The sequence below is a fragment of the Panthera tigris genome, chromosome B4 (genome assembly GCF_018350195.1).
Source record: "Panthera tigris isolate Pti1 chromosome B4, P.tigris_Pti1_mat1.1, whole genome shotgun sequence".
Classification (NCBI taxonomy): domain Eukaryota; kingdom Metazoa; phylum Chordata; class Mammalia; order Carnivora; family Felidae; genus Panthera; species Panthera tigris.
In genome coordinates, this window is record NC_056666.1 from 26,041,985 (window position 1) to 26,059,149 (window position 17,165).

Genomic DNA, 17,165 nt, shown 5'->3' on the forward strand with positions numbered 1-17,165 from the left:
ATGTTAAGCAGGTGCGTTTAGCTGCATTTAGTGCACACTGCTATCTTAGCAGTACAGCTTCTCTCCGTTTGAGATTTGTTATTAGTTCGATTTTTCTTACGATTGTTAGTCTGTGTTAATCTAACCCCATCTTTCCCCAGGTTATGAGTACTTTAATTTTTGAATTCTTAAATATTTGATAATGTCCTACTGTTGTTCATTATAAATGACGTCTTGGTTAGAGAGGTAATTTTCTGGGTCACATCCATTTTCTTCTTTTAGCACAAGACATTATCACTTTGTATTCTAGCATTTAAGGTTTCTGTGGAGAAGTATGAGGTCAGCCCTTTTTTGTTTGTTTTATAAGTGACCTGCTTCTGCTGCCTGGATGCTTTAAGAATTCTTTCTTCATGCTTAAAATTCAGCAGCTTTACCAGACTGTGAAGGAAGATACGCATCAGTTTTATCGGTTTTTTATTTTTCCTCCTGTATGGTGACCCCCTTCAATCTCCAGAATGAGATCTTCCTGTATTTCAGGAAAGATTTTTTTTTTTTTTTTTTTTTTAAATACTTCAGTGTCCTGTTTTCTGTTCTCTTCTTCAGGACCCTCCAGTTTTATGTATGTTGGCTTCATTTTTCATCTGTGGCATTTTATCTCTAAGTGCTAGCATCCCTGTTGTTTTGTCTTCTGTGCTTTGTGTTATTTTTCAGGTCTGTGTACCTCCTTATGGATGACATCACTTTCAGCAATGTTGATTCTTTCATTACCTCAAATGTTGTATTTGTTTCTTTGATGATTGCATCCTTAAGTTTTTCCTCTTACTTCTTCCAGCTCCCCCACCCCTTTATGGTATCCTTTTGTTTCTTGTTTTGCTTTTGTTTCATAAAATTCCTGTTCTTTGTACTCTGAGATAGAACAGAATTTGTTTAAAAGTTAACTTTTTTCAAAGTTTTTTCTTCACCCTACTAATGGTATATACCATTACTTTGGTCTGTGTATAGGTTCTGTGTAGGGTGGTTTCTGTGTACTTGAGTGAATTTGAGTATCTGTGTGTGTATGTGTGTGTGTGTGTGTGTGTGTAAATTGTGATTCATTTCTCTTCGATTCTGTTTCTTATTCTCCTGGACACTACATTAATTGTATCCTTAGAAACTGGTTTTTTATCAAATGCTTGGCAATTAGGGAAAGGGGTATGGGAAGTGTCTTTTGGGAGGAGAGTCATGGAAAGGAGTGTCATGAGAAGGCAGTTCATTTGTTTTTTTCTCAACCCACACTGTATGTGATTAACTCTCTTTTCAGAGCTCACTTTTGGGGTCAGTGCAAAGGTTTAGCGTGGCAGGGCCCTCCTTCCTGTTTCAGGTTGTTCTGTACTTAATTGGGCCAAAAAGTCAACAAATGGGCCAAGTGACCTTTCTCTCCCAGCTCTTCTGCCTGCTGTAGTTTTCAAAATATATATCCTAACAGACTTTAGAGGAACTGGGTATTGGTCTTTAGCACTTTTCTGTACTGAATATGGATTTGATTTTAATTTTCTCTTGAAACCATCTGTCAGTGCCAGTTTGTTGGGTTGTGACCATTCCATTGTTGGATTTGATTAAATTTTCTGTCCCCCCCACCCCCCTCCGATTTTGATAGGTTTTATAGAGGGCAAATATAGAAACTTGTTCATGTGGTCATCCTTCTGAAAGTCTGTCTTTAATGTAATTTTCATTACCAAGTTTTTGTGCTACGTAAATCATTTAATTGTTGAAATATATTTATCATTTGAATCATTGAATTACAGGCTTTTAAAATCAATTTGGAAGTAGTCTCTTAAGATGACTCTTCATGGTTCTTTTCAGTGTTAAGGTATTGCTAACTCCATTTTTGTATGGGTTGGGAATTCTGACACCTAGGTAAGTGGTCACTAGAAGACACAAATATTTCTCTGATTGGTTATTAGGGTATTTGCATGCTATATGGAGTATAATGTTGCTATTAGAAACAGTGATGTAGAACCACTTTTTTATTGAGTGAAAGTGTTTCTGGATATTTAGGGGAAAATCCACACATTAAATAAGTAGTATGCTTCTGTGTTTGGGTATTATATGTACATGTAGGAAAAAAATCTAAGAGGATAGAGTTATTTTTCCTGATTTTTTTTTTAAGATTATGAGTATAGTTAGTATTAATACCTGTTTCAGATAAGTTATTGCAATTTTAAAAAAAGTAAAAAAAAAAAAGTCTTGATTGGGAGTGTTCTTGGTATTAAAACGTATTACTTGGTGATAAATGATCATTATGTATAAAGATCATCCCTTCTTGAAGTTTATCTTCTTCATACTAAGGAAACTACCTATTCCTGCAGTTGGTAATTTGTTGTTAAAAGTCTGTTTGAAATTTATCAAATGCTGTCTCAATCTTTTTTTTTTTTTTTTTTTTAACGTTTATTTACTTTTGAGAGAGAGAGACAGAGCATGAACAGGGGAGGGTCAGAGAGAGAGGGAGACACAGAATCCCAAGCAGGCTCCAGGCTCTGAGCCATCAGCCCAGAGCCCGACGTGGGGCTCGAACTCCAAAGACTGCGAGATCATGACCTGAGTTGAAGTCGGATGCTTAACCGACTGAGCCACCCAGGCGCCCCTCTCAATCTGTTTTTAAAAATCGGTGCATTCAAGATTTATATTCATGCAAGTTCGATATTCAGATATTGTGCTTTCCTGGCCTGAGGTGCATATATAGTTGTGAATTCTAACTTCTGTAACGCCCTATGGTTCTTGTTGTCTTTGTTAGAATTTTGTAATGGGTTTCTTTTATGATTGAGTCTGTTTCTGGAACACATGATACATTATAGGAATTCTTTTTCCTTGAAAGTTTGAAACAGTTCCTAAATCAACCTCTGTAATCTAAGTCTGGCTAGAGCTGTTATTGGACAGGGAGGGGGGTGAGAGATGGAACAATGAGACTGAAGGGAGAGTGAAGAGATCTGTAATATTTATCCAAAAAAATGTTGCCATAAAATGGATACGTCGGTTAAACATCAGCAAATGTGATCTGTTGAACTTCTCCTCTTCTAATTATTGAGCTTCTGTTTTTATTTTTATTTTTTTTTAATTTTTTTTTTTCAACGTTTTTTATTTATTTTTGGGACAGAGAGAGACAGAGCATGAACGGGGGAGGGGCAGAGAGAGAGGGAGACACAGAATCGGAAACAGGCTCCAGGCTCCGAGCCATCAGCCCAGAGCCTGACGCGGGGCTCGAACTCACGGACCGCGAGATCGTGACCTGGCTGAAGTTGGACGCTTAACCGACTGCGCCACCCAGGCGCTCCTGTTTTTATTTTTAAAATACCTCATAGTAAGCAGCATTTGCATCTGTGTTTATAAAACTGGTTTAGGCAATGTGTCAGTGTTTACTTTTCCCTTTAATAGACACCCATTTCACAGTTGGAGAACACCTAGACACAGTGTCCAATGTTACATTACCAGTAGCTGTATGTAAAACTTCAGCCCTGTCTCAACGCAAAAGCAGGATGACTTAGCAACAGAAACCGATGGGAGTTTTGGAATAAATGCTGTCTGTTTATGCGTCTCCACTAGGAGCCATGGAAGAGCAATATTAAAAATGTCTTACCTGGGCTCCTGGGTGGCTCAGTCGGTTAAGCCATGACTCTTGGTCTCGGCCCAGGTCATCTACCGGTTCGTGAGTTTGCACCCTGCATCGGGCTCTGTGCAGACAGTCTCGAGCCTGCTTGGGATTCTCTCTCTCCCTGCCCCTCCCCTGTGCAACATGCTCTTTCACTCTGTCTCAAAATAAGTAATAAACTTTAAAAGAGAGATATCCTAACTTAAAAAAAAAGTTCTACATGTAAGGGAAAACCCAATGTTTTCTTTGAGGTTACTCTTCTGTAATGTGCTGCCTTTTTCTTTTAATACCTCATAATTTTGGGAAAGCACTTTTCCGATTAATATAATGGTGTACAGGGAGGAGGGTAGAATAATTTTTTACTAATATGTACTAATTATACAGTTTTAGTGGGTGTTGGCAGGTAGTGAAGGTCATCTTAACACTTTTTTGCTGTGTCATATTAGTTACATTTAACAAGTGAAGTTTATATACTTATATATAACCCACAGGATTTGTTACTACTACCTAGCTTTTTGATAGCTAATATATAGAATTTATCTGTATCATTCCTTTTGTTTGTTTTATTTATTTTTAAGAGCGAGAGAGAGAGAGACAAAGTGTGAGCCGGGAAGGGGCAGAGAGTGAGGGAGACACAGAATCCGAAGCAGGCTCCAGGCTCTAGGCTCTGAGCTGTCAGCCAGATCCCGTCACGGGGCTTGAACCCATGAACTGCGAGATCATGACCTGGGCCGAAGTTGGATGCTTAACTGACTGAGCCATTCAGGATTCTGTGTCATTACTTTTTAAATGATACTGTATGGAGGCTAGAGGTTCCAAGGATGGGACTGAGCATGTCTTCAACCCCTTATACTCCCATCACAATAAGAGAGTATCCTGCTGTACATATCGGGCTTTCATTCGTGCATGTGTTTTATTTTAGTCTACTGACAGACCCAAGCGCTGTTACAGGTATTCTAGCTGTGACATGAGAGGCAAAGTCCCTGTGTTCAGGGAGCTTTTCTCTCCTAGTAGAAGAGACAGACAATATGAAATAGACAAACAGGATAATTTCATATTGTGGTCTGTGCTATAAAGGAAATAGTGATTTGACATGGTAATGGAATGTGACAGGAGGTGGTCAGGTAAAGGCTCTTTTAGGGGGTAACTTGTGAATTGACATTTGCAGGAAGAGCAGCAAGCCATGTAAGGAAAGAATTCGGTGGCTTAAAGTTGGGAAAATATTAGGCAGCTATTTCTTTGAAAGAATATTCTTCTTTAATCTTTTGTGTTATTCTTAAAGATAAATACTCTTAAGTCTCCTTTTTTCATGGTGTACCTAGTACTGTTCAAAAGCATTGGGGGGAAAAAACCAAAATACTCAAAAGCAAGTAACAGTTCTTAATATTTTGAGAGTTCCTTGTCTGAGAGATAAACTCTGTTTTTCCCTTAGTTTTGCTTCCAAGGTCCTTCAGTAGTTTTTTCTTAATTTAGCTTTACACCCCTTTTAGCTCATCTATAGAAAGTTTATGTTCCTATCCCACTAATTTTAGTGGGAATCGTTATTGCTCTCTGAACCCTTGTCATCCTGTGCTTTCCTTACGCCATTTCTCATATTGTTTTTCTTGACTGAAGTTTATTCTTCATTTCATTTTATCCAGTTAAATCTTTTGTTAGATGATCTTTGTAATTTCCTTTACTATCTTAATATAAACTGAGAGTTACAAGTGTGTGAAACATATGAGAGCGTAGCACATACTTGAGGATTCCTTTGTTTTCGTTTTTCGACCATTTCTAGATTGAAGAATACCATGAGGCTTCCAAAGTTGAAACTGATTACTTTGCTCAATTGATTATAGTCAGGAGGTAAAATTACTTGGAGACACATAGGCATGACAGGACCTGCCTCTCTTTCGCCGTGTTTGCTGTACTCTCTCTAAAGGCATCAGCTTGGGAAAGGATAGTTTCCAACTACATAGTCTCCTACCCACCTATTCAGAATCTTAGGATAATTTGGTAAGTTTCCTAAAACTCAATTTTTTTCATGCTAACCTATGCTATATTCTTTTCTCTTTCAAAGGAATGCGTTCCTTACTTTGGCTAGCCACATTGTTAATATAAATAGAAGAAAACAGAACAATGTGAGTTGTAATCTAATTACACTCCATACAAATAGCCGTTAAGGAGAGATATGTGCTATGAGAGGGGGCTTGTTTTAGGTTGGAGGATTAGGAAGGGCATTTCTAAGGATGTGGCTTTTAAGCTGAGACCGAAGAAATGGATGACCAAGAGATAGGCAGATAAAGAATGGGAGATAGAGGTGAGATAGAATGTATGAAGGATCTAGGGTAGGAAAGAACTGGGCATGTATTCAGAAACTTGAAAGTGGCCAGGATAGCTCAGGTGTAGAGGGCAAGGTGTGGTTAGTGCTGCAGAATAAGGCTGGAAGGGTAAGTAGGGCCAGAGAAGTTGAATGGCTTCCCACTGTAACCATTAAAATTCAAGACACCTGTCATGATTGAAGATACAGGCTTGAAAGATTACTTCGACTGCTCTGTGGAGACTGTTTTCAAATGGAGACCAGAATGAAAGTGGGAGAGCAGTTTGAATATTACAGTGAACCCAGTGAATTTCTACTGGAATTCATAAGAATGAAGAGATCCTTACTTCAAGATTAGTTCTACATCAGCGCTGTCTTGCTGTTTGCTCTGTGTCGTACTGAATCAAGTGCTTGAGATCATTGAAGAGTCCAGAGTCCTGTGTTGATAGTTTTTCTAAACAAGTAGAAGTAATTCTGCACACTGTCCAACCAGTATCTTATTTGACAAGTGAAGATAATTATAGAAGGTGGGTGACCTCCTCACTTTTATTTAGTAAGGCAGAGGCAAAGTCTGGACTGAAGCCTATATTTACCTGCTTGAGTGCTGTTTTCCCCACATGGTTCTCAATTTTAAATGTCTTTTTAAAAATTGAGGTATAGGGGCACCGGGGTGGCTGAGTCGGTTGAGCATCCAACTTCAGCTCAGGTCATGATCTCACGGTCCATGAGTTTGAGCCCCGTGTCGGGCTCTGTGCTGTCAGTTCAGAGCCTGGAGCTTGCTTCGGATTCTGTGTCTCCCTCTCTCTCTGCCCCTCCCCGACTCACGCTCTGTCTCTTTATCAAAAGATGAATAAACGTTAAAAATTGAGGTATAATTCGCATACCACACAATCACCACCACCCCACCAGTAGCAGTCACTCCCCATTTCTTCCCCTCCCTGCCCACTCCCCAACCACTGATCTGCTTTCTGTCTGGAGAGAGTTTTCTGTTATGGACGTTTCATATAAATGGATTACATGTGGTCTTTTGTGACTGGCCTCTTTCACTTAACATAGTGTTTTCATGGATCATGTATGATGTGTCATGTGTCAGTACTTAATTCCCTCCCCCCCACCTACCCAGGTTAAAGTTTCTTTACTTCAGTAATTCTTAGATCCTTTAAAGTACATTTAAGTTTTCTATGAGAGAATATCATATACAACTTTTTCCAGATTTACATGACCATGTGACATTTTGTATTCAAAGCATCTCATAGAATTAGAGTTTAAGAAATGATGAATTAAGGGTTTCTGTCTAAGCTAGACAAGTCAAAGTCACATTTAAGTTACGGCAGATTTTTTTTTTTTTTTTTTTTTTGGTAAGTTTTATTGGTGTGTAATCCACCTCCTGTACAGTTGACTAATTTAAAGGGTGCAGTTCAGTGGTTTTTAGTATACTCCCAGTTGTGCAACCATCACCACCACCCATTTTAGAACAATGTCATTACCCAAAAAGAAACCCTATAGCTTTCACCTTGCCCCCAGTCTTAGGCAGCCTTTATGTCTCTATAGATGTGCCGATTATGGATGTTTCATCCTAGTGGAATCCTACAAGGTACAGCCTTTTGTGACTGGCTTCTTGGATTTAGCATAATATTTTCAGTTCATCCATGTTACACGTTGTGGCAGTACTTGTTCATTTTTATTGTCGGATAATATTCTGTATCTTATTTATCTGTCAATCAAGTAGACATCTTGTTTGTTCCTGTCTTTTTTTGTTTGTTTTATTTTTGAGAGAGACAGTGCACAAGCATGGGAGGGGCAGAGAGAGAGGGAGACACAGAATCTGAAGCAGGCTCCAGGCTCTGAGCTGTCAGCACTGAGCCTGATACGGGGCTTGAACTCAAGAACTATGAGAGCATGACCTGACTGAAATTGGAGGCTTAACCGACTGAGCCACCCAGGCGCCCCTGGTTTGTTCCTATCTTTTGGCTGTTATGGACTCTGAACATTTGTGGACACATGTTTTCATTTCTCTTGGATATATACCTAGAAGTAGAATTACTGGGTCATATAGTTCTGTGTTAAAAAGAACTATTTAAAAGGTTTAAAAGTGTTTAACCTTTTAAGGAAATGCCAGACTGTTTTCCAAAGCAGCTTAGTATTTTATATTTTCAACACCAGTGTGTATGAGGATTTTGGTTTCTCTACATCCTCCTCAACACTTGTCCATCTTTTTTGACTATAGCTATCCTCATGGATGTGAAGTGGTGTTTCATTGCAGCTTTGCTTTGCATTTCTCTAATAGCTAATGTTGGTGACCATCTTTTCATGTGCTTTTTGGTCATTTGTATGTCTTTGGAGAAATGTTTGTTATCTTTTAGTCATTTAAAAAGTACTGTTTGGGGACGCCTGGGTGGCCCAGTTGGTTAAACGTCCGACTTCGGCTCAGGTCATGATCTCGTGGTTGGTGGGTTTGAGCCCCGCCTGCGTCGGGCTCTGTGCTGACAGCTCAGAGCCTGGAGCCTGCTTCAAATTCTGTGTCTCCCTCTCTCTCTGCCCCTCCCATGCTCATGCTGTCTCTCTCTCTCAATAATAAATGTTTAAAAAAATTTTTAAATAAAGTACTGTTTGTCTTTTATTGAGTTGTGAGAGTTCCTACTAGTAGATCTAGGTAAATGTCCTTTGCATATATATGATTTGCAAATATGTTCTCCCATTCTGTGGATTGACTTTTCACTTCCTTGATGGTGTCCTTTGAAGCACAAAAGCTTTAAATTTTGGCAGAGTTTAATTTATATTTTTTCTTTTTTCACTTGTACTTTTGGTGATGATTTGAGCTTACATTTACTTATAAGAGTTTTAGTTTCATCTCTTACATTTAGGTCTGTGATTCATTTTGTATTATATGTATGTATAGTGTATAATGTATGTATGGGGTGAGGAAGGAGTCCAACTCAACTTTATTCTTTTGCATGTACACCTTCCCTTAAAATATGTTGTGAAATTCCATTTCTAGACTGTAGGTAAATATAAATAATGTTACCTACACATGTTAGAGTAAGAAAGATGTGGGTAGTTCTAAAGGAAGTATGTAATACATACTTTTCACAAAGTAGTTTGTATCACTGCAGGAAAATAGGTAGCATATTCATTTGGGATAAACATAAAGGATAGCAGTACTGCTTTTAAAACAAGCTTTATTAATGAAATTCAGTGAAAGCTGCATCTTTCATTTATCTCTGCTAGTTTAATTTTTGGTCCTTACTCTTTTTTTTTTTTTTTTTTTTTTTTTTCTTTCAACGTTTTTTTTTTTTATTTATTTTTGGGACAGAGAGAGACAGAGCATGAACGGGGGAGGGGCAGAGAGAGAGGGAGACACAGAATCGGAAACAGGCTCCAGGCTCCGAGCCATCAGCCCAGAGCCCGACGCGGGGCTCGAACTCACGGACCGCGAGATCGTGACCTGGCTGAAGTCGGACGCTCAACCGACTGCGCCACCCAGGCGCCCCTGGTCCTTACTCTTAACAAAGGAATCTCTTTGATATCATTTGTTTGTGATAGATACAACAGCAGGTATATTGTATGACGTTGTTGGTGATGAAGTTTTTCAAAGTGATGAGCATCTTGGTAAGAGTTTGAAACAGAACTAAGTACTGTACAGTACAATCTAAATTTCTAGAAAAATTTGCATATTGTGTTAAGCAGAATTAGGTTCTAGGTTTAGCTAATTATAAGCTAATTTTTTAGATGGGACAGATCTTTGAGAAATGGCCTCTGTACACTAGGCATCTCTGGCCCTCTTTCACTAATTGTCAGTGGGTACCTTCATCTAGAACGGTGCTGTCCAGTGAGCCATGTATGCAGTTTTATTCTACCAGCCAACATCTGACATTAATTTTAATCATATATACTATTTAACCCAACATATCGAAAACAGGTCATTATGTAATCCATATGAAAATATTAATTGTGCTATTTTATATTCTTTTTGTATTGAGTCTTTGAATCCAGTGTGTGTTTTGTACATACGGCGGATTTCCATTTAGAGTAGCCACATTTCAAGTGCTCAACGGCTGTGTGTGGCCTAGTGAACTATCACTTGTATAACACAGATCTCGAAGGAGTAACTCAACTACAGGGGACTGTCCAGTGCAAGCCTGTTGTCGCCACATTATCTTATTCATTTCCACCCTCACCGAGAAACGAGAAACGTAGTCTGATTACATTTTGCTTTTCCACCACCATTGAGCTCGTGTACAAGTAGTAAATTGGAGAATGACATCAATATAAACTGAAACTGTGTTCGTTCATATGTGAAATTTTTTTTTTCTAGGCAGGGAGAATCAGAATAGCAGGAGTAGGTTATGACCTTCAAATAGAAAGGATAAAGCCCTCAACCAGCTGCTGCACAGGCAAGACCCCTAAAGTCAAGTCTACTCCCCCAGCCTTCATGGCTCCCTGTCTGTGGCAAGTTGCACTTTCTTCTCTGTCCGTTTTAACTGTAGCCTCAATGCTCAGAACTTCACTTCTCTGTTCTCCGCCTCAGCAAGCTGCATTTCTTTCCTAATTTTTTTTGCGTTTTTAATATCCCCTGAAACAATCTACAACTGTGCTGAGCTGCTTGCCTGTGCTATTCAAGTTTTTGTTTATGCTCTGGTTGTAATAAAGTTGCATAATTTTGAGTGATTTGCTCTTATTCTATTTTTCCCATAAGACTTATTTTTAGTGTGAGTTTGCAGAATTTAAGGTTTTTCAGGAAAATATTTGTCATGTTATGGTAAAATTACTCATTATAGGTGTGGCTTTCTTTGTAAAATCTCCTTATTTTTAACTGTTTGTGGCCTCTTTCTTTGAACTATTCAAAGGAAGACTGAAGACAGTGGAAGGCAGTAGAGCATTTAAAATAAAAGTGTGGCCCGGATACTGACCATATTAAAACCCTCTTATGAAAAATTTATGTCTTGGGGGTCTCATCCCATATACCATGAATCAGAATCTTTGTGACATTCAACCTTGAAATCTATATTTTTTTAATATACTAAAGTTTGAGATCTGCTGAACCTTATTCAGGCATACTTACTATCTGCTTTTATTAGTTTGAATAGCAGTTTAGGGTGGTTGAAATCTTGCATTTAGCATTCTAGGTATACCTTACCCATTCCAGTTATTTGTTGAAGGCATTAAGACTTAATTTCTAAGTCTGAGGATCTGATAACGGTTGTTCTGAATAAGGATACAAATGCTGTGATATTTATCCCTGAGTAGAATGAAAACTGTTGTTTCACTTTTTGAAAAGCTGGTTGCATTTCCCAGCCTTGTTTGATCATATAGAAGTTTATACCTGCTGTTTTTCCTCTACGCAGGCGCCGCTACTTTATCTTAGATTAAAGCCCAATCTAGCAATATTTTAGTATTGTAGGTCTCACAGTCATTGTTACAATTAAAAGAGAAACAGTAGCCATAGGTAATACTTAAATGGTTGGCTCTCACTGTGTTCTGATAAAACTATTGATGAAAACTTACATCCAGCAGGTTGTATTTTGCTGATACCTGGATTCTAGTCTGACATTAGCATCTAATCATGTTGGTACATCTCTGTTTCATTTCTGCCTTTGGTTAAGCATAGACCTATAACCCCTTTATTCCACTCCCCACCCTACCTTTAAACCTAAATCTCAGTAATATCCTTTTCTTAGAGGTCTTTAAGACTTGCTTCACCAGTCCTCACTTTTAATTTTTTTTTTTTTTTTCAACGTTTATTTTATTTTTGGGACAGAGAGAGACAGAGCATGAACGGGGGAGGGACAGAGAGAGAGGGAGACACAGAATCGGAAACAGGCTCCAGGCTCCGAGCCATCAGCCCAGAGCCCGACGCGGGGCTCGAACTCACGGACTGTGAGATCGTGACCTGGCTGAAGTCGGACGCTTAACCGACTGCGCCACCCAGGCGCCCCCTCACTTTTAATTTTTTAACGCTATCATTTAAAGTCGATTTTATCCCGCTTATCCATAAATCTACCTTTCTCAGGTTTTTTAAGTAGTGAGCCCTTTTTTGGTAATATACAGAGAGCATTGGGGAGCCTGGGTGTCTCAGTTGGTTAAGCATCTGACTTCAGCTCAGGTCATGATCTCACTGATGGTGAGTTCGAGCCCCTCATCGGGCTCTGTGCTGTCAGTTCAGAGCCTGGAGCCTGCTTCAGATTCTGTGTCTCCCCCTCTCTCTGCCCCTCCTCCATTCACACTCTGTCTCTCTCAAAAATAAATAAACGTTAAAGAAATTTTGTTTTTAAATATACAGAGACCATAAAGGGTACCAGACCATATAAACAGCTTTTGCTTCTATTATTTTCCTGGGCCAGACAGCATCCGTGAGACTGTCTTTAACCGGCTTTATATATATATTTATATATTATATTAATTATTATATATATGTGTGTGTATGTGTATACGCATTTTTTTCCTCACCAGCATATAATCTTCCTTTGTGCACTTGAATAGTCACTGGATATAGTATTAAAATTCTGAGTTCAAGGTTTATGCATCTTTGGATATATTGCCATCCACAAATCACTTATTTTTTCTCTCAGTCTTAGACTCTGCAACCTACTAATAAAAATTTGTGTTCCGGGGAACCTAGGTGGCTCTGTCGGTTGACTGTCCGACTTCAGCTTGGTTCATGCGTTCAAACCCTGCATTGGGCTCTGCTGTCAGTGTGGAGCCGACATCGCATCCTCTGTCCCCCTTTCTGTGTACCTTCCCTGCTTGCTTGCTCGCTCTCCTTCAAAAACAAATACACATTAAAAAACAACGGAAAACTTGTGTTCTTACTCTGAAACACACAAACTCATTGTAGGGCAGTATACAAAAATTCATGTGAATTTTTAAGATAAAAGATTTAGAAGAAATTTTGTGATGTAGCACTTTTTGTATAGGTATGGCAAATGTAGCTCTGAAAATCATAACCACCATCCCCATTAACTCTGATGCTGGGTGTGTATCATCACTATACTTTTCTACTTGGGTGTTACTTCAGTTTGGAAAGAACTACGTGGAGAAATGAAGACTCAAATGGCATACCCCCCAAAACTGCATTAGAAGATAATATAAATTGTAGCTTTTATTATAGAGAGTTAGTTTTAACTTAATATCATGTTATTCAGAAGCAAATCTGCCCTGCCTTAAGTTCTTAAGCACACCCTTCTGGCTAGAATGTACGGATTTATTGCCTACCATATCATATCATGCTTTTTATAAAAACCTCTTTTACTTAGTTTTGAATTCTGTTTAAGAATGTCAGTTTATTTTTAGTCTCTTACTAAAATATCTGTGTCTTAATCTTGCTTCTCACTTCTAAGTTTCAGTTGTTTTGCTAAGTGGTCTAGATAAATCTGTTTCACAGGATGTAGACTCTAATCCCTATTGAAAAAGCTCCTGTCTCTGAAAGTGCCATCTCTCTTAACAGCTGATTCAGTTTTCTCTTCTCTCTCAAGTCTTAGACTGGTGTGCCTCTGTACTTGGCGTTTTTGGCGATTATGTTATGCCCTCTGAAAACACATACATCAGGCCTGAAAGCTCTCTGATACCATCTGTGTCAGACTTGTGGAAAGTACACTGTTTCTTCAGAGGCAAGAGCTTAGCTAATTGGGTGGTTGTCAATTTTTGAATTTTTGTTGATAGTAAGAATAACATTAAAGTGGAGTAGATTCATGGATTTTAACCTCATGGGAGGCTCAGTCAGTAGACCTCATTCCTAAAATAGCTTATGTTTGTTTTTTTGAAGTTTATTTTGAGAGAGACTGAAATAGCACAGGTGGGGGAGGGACAGAGACAGGGTGAGAGAGAGCATCCCAAGCAGGCTCAGCGCTGTCACCGTGGAGCCAGACAGGGCTCGCATTCACAAAACCCAGGAAACCGTGAGATCCTGACCTGAGCTGAAACCAAGTCAGATGCTTAACCAGCTGAGCCACGCAGGCACTCCAAATATACCTTAACATTTATAGAGTACTTCACTTAGCATGTCTTTTCAACAAATCTTTAATTTGGGTCTTTTATTTTATAGATTTAAGCATAGATTCTCTTGCTTACGAATAAATACAAGTAAACGTCAGGGCATCTAACACTGGCTTCTTAAAGGATTATTCTAGGATTCTTTTCAGTCTTTAAAATTGGCCTTGATTTTCTTTATTTTCAACATACCTTTGGAAATTTCAATGGGAATCTCTACTAGGGATGTATAAATATGACATTCCAAGTGTGTATTAATCTGCTTTTTATTTGTAAACCTGACTTTAAAATAAGAGTTGTAAAGAGTGCAAATTTTGGCATAGATCTGGTTTTCTTAAAAACCTGGGAGTATTGCCTTTTCTTTGTAACTGAGTGTGTTGGGACTTGGTGATTGTCTAAGAGGCTCACAGGACCCAGTGTGTAATTACTACCCTGGCTGTGACCTATTATCGTGAAAAGATACAAAGCATAGTCAGCTAAGGGAAAAGATATGCAGAGTAAAGCCTGGAGGAGACCAGGTGTGGGCCTCCAAGAGTCTTCTTCCAGTAGAGTCAGACAAGACCTACTTCTTCATTCCTTCAGCAGTGAATTGTGACAATACATGTGAAATGTTGACCACACGGGAGGCTTATTAGAGAATTAGTACCCAAGATTTTTACTGGATTTGGCTTGTCGTTACATAGGCACCTCTCCCTAGCACGTACCAAAAATCTGGATTCCCAATAGGAAAGCATATGTTAAGCATAAACCATATTGCATGCACAAACAGCTTAGAGCCAATGAGCAACTGTCAGCTGTTGTGGGAACTCTCCAGAAATCTAGGTTCCCACATGTGAGCCAAAGGCCAACTGTGTAAGCGGGCTTTTCTAAGGATAGCAGTCTTAGCCCGGCTCTGTAACTTTTCTGCACACTAAATTAATCTTGACTGATTTCGTCTTGATTGTGTTTTATGTTGTTTATTGAAGAATGTTTAGCCAACTGTATTAAAGTTTAGGGTGTTTTATATAAACACATGCCATACAGCAAGAAAAAAATTAAAAACAAGTAGATGAAGAAGTCATCAAGCAGTAGCCTTGTTGAGAAATTTCCTGTTCTACCACCTCCGTTTTGCCAGGTTCTTAAGTAACCCTCTTTTGTCACTTCACTAGCTTTTTTGGGTCTTTGGATCTGCTTCTGGCATCCCTTGCAAACTGGCCCTTATCCAAGGTTAAGTGTTGGTCATTGCCTTTGCTCTTGCCATATTCTTACTTCATTCCAAGCTCATAGTGCTTGTTTATATTATCATGCAAGGTAAAGTTAGAGTCTCCTACCTTTCACTTCTAATGGAGGAGACTTCCAGATCCCCTTCTGAATTCCTGGTTCTGTGTAGATCTGCTGACCACTTCCACTTGGGTATCTTAAAACTTTATAGTCCCCTTCTGTCCCCAGTTCACTTTCTTATCCACCTAGTTTCCTCTGCTGATATAGTTAATTCTTAATTATTTCTACTAATAACAACTCTGGTTCTAAGTGCTAATTCCTAGACCAGTCATCCATTTAAATTACTCTTCCCACTTTTTTGTTCATTATAGGGTACCCTCCATACCATTGACAGTGTAGTTGTTTTTCTTTTTTTTTTCTTTTTTTTTTTTTTTTAACAAAAGTTGAATTATGGTACCTTGTTGCTGAAAAATAAACATGTGGAATGAAATTTGAAATACTAGCAATTAGACTTTTATGATGAGCCTTTTCATATCCTTACCAGCATTTTTACAAGTCTATGTTTTTATACCTTGGCTTTAAAATTTGTTGTTGTTGTTTTTTTTTTGTTTTGTTTTGTTTTGGTTTTTTTACTATTTATTTATGTTTGAGAGTGAGAGCAAGAGGGGAGAGGCAGAGAGAGGGGGAGACACAGAATCCGAAGCACTTCCAGGCTCCGAGCTGTCAGCACAGAGCCCAACGCAGGGCTAGAACTCATGACTCATGAGATCATAACCTGAGCCGAAGTTGGACGCTTAACTGACTGAGCCACCCCGGCCGGTGCCCCTCTTTTTTTTTTTTTTTTTTTTTTTTAAAAGACCGTGAACACTTATCTCTGATGGTCTCTGAGATGTGTGGTTTATTCATAAAACTTATGAATTACTTTAAAAACCATTCTTAGGTAGAGTTGGTCCTGTTATTAGGGGACTTGATAACATTTCACCATCTTGAAAGGGAAGTACTTTCCCTAAGATTTAGTTTTTTTGATATTGTTTTAGTTAAAAAATTGGCAGAACTCTTTAAAATAAAGTTGTAGGAGCTATTTAAGAAATTGAAAAATAGGGGCGCCTGGGTGGCTTGTCAGTTAAGCATCTGACTCTTGATTTCGGCTCAGGTCATGATCTTGCGGTTCTTGAATTTGAGCCCTACATCCCCACATCTGGCTCTGTGCTCACAGTGTGAAGCCTGCTTCTCTCTCTCTCTGCCCCTCCCTCTCTCTGCCCCTCCCTCTCTCTGCCCCTCCCTCCACTTGTGCGTGTACTCTCAGTAATACGTAAATGTTCAAAAATATTTTTAAAAAGAAATTTAAAAATAATTGCAAAAACATATTGGATATTTGTGACTTTTAGTTGTGTATCGCTTGAAATTTTGTGACTTTTTTCTTTATGTGTGGTTGTGTTTCTGTCTTTCCCTAATATAACTTATTTAAAAAAAAAAACAAAAACAAGTTGCCAGAAATGATGTAGATTAGGTTTTGCTCATCTAAATATAGTTAACATTTTTCCTTAGGCTGTCAGCCATGTAAGATACATGCTCTTCAAGCCATATCTTTAGTTAGCTCACAAATGCTTAATATTGCAAGAAGTATGAATATGTATATATTCCTGATGCTTATGTAAAATGATTTAGGGTTACACGGTGATCTGTAGTATGGTAGAAACCAGTTGAAATTAAACATGAAATACGATTTATAATTCACTTTGCTCTTTATTTCTTTTAAGGGACCAGTTACTCTCCACAAGAAAATTCACACAACCACAGTGCTCTTCATAGTTCAAATTCACATTCTTCTAATCCAAGCAATAATCCAAGCAAAACTTCAGACACAGTAAGTATATAAACATGCTCACTTTTGGTTTTGGGTTTTTTCTGTTTGTTTCATTTATTGCCCTACCCACCTCCACTCTCCACCCCTTCAACCAAGTCTGTTGTTGTTGTTGTTGTTGTTGTTGTTGTTGTTGTTGTTGTTAAATCTAATGTCTTTTTTTTTTTTTAAGTAAATGTTGACCTTTTTAAAAATGTATTTGAAGTAATGAG

General features: G+C 38.5%; 1 protein-coding gene across 11 annotated transcripts in view; it reads left to right on the forward strand.

Annotated features, from left to right (window-relative positions):
- The window catches only part of WAC (WW domain containing adaptor with coiled-coil), an 87,633-nt gene that overhangs the window by 32,951 nt on the left and 37,517 nt on the right, over positions 1–17,165 (forward strand). For all 11 annotated transcript variants that reach the window (XM_042991311.1, XM_042991305.1, XM_042991306.1 and 8 more), the window contains exon 4: positions 16,850–16,956. In XM_042991311.1, the coding sequence (XP_042847245.1) occupies positions 16,850–16,956 (107 nt within the window). The remainder of the gene's footprint in view (positions 1–16,849; positions 16,957–17,165) is intronic.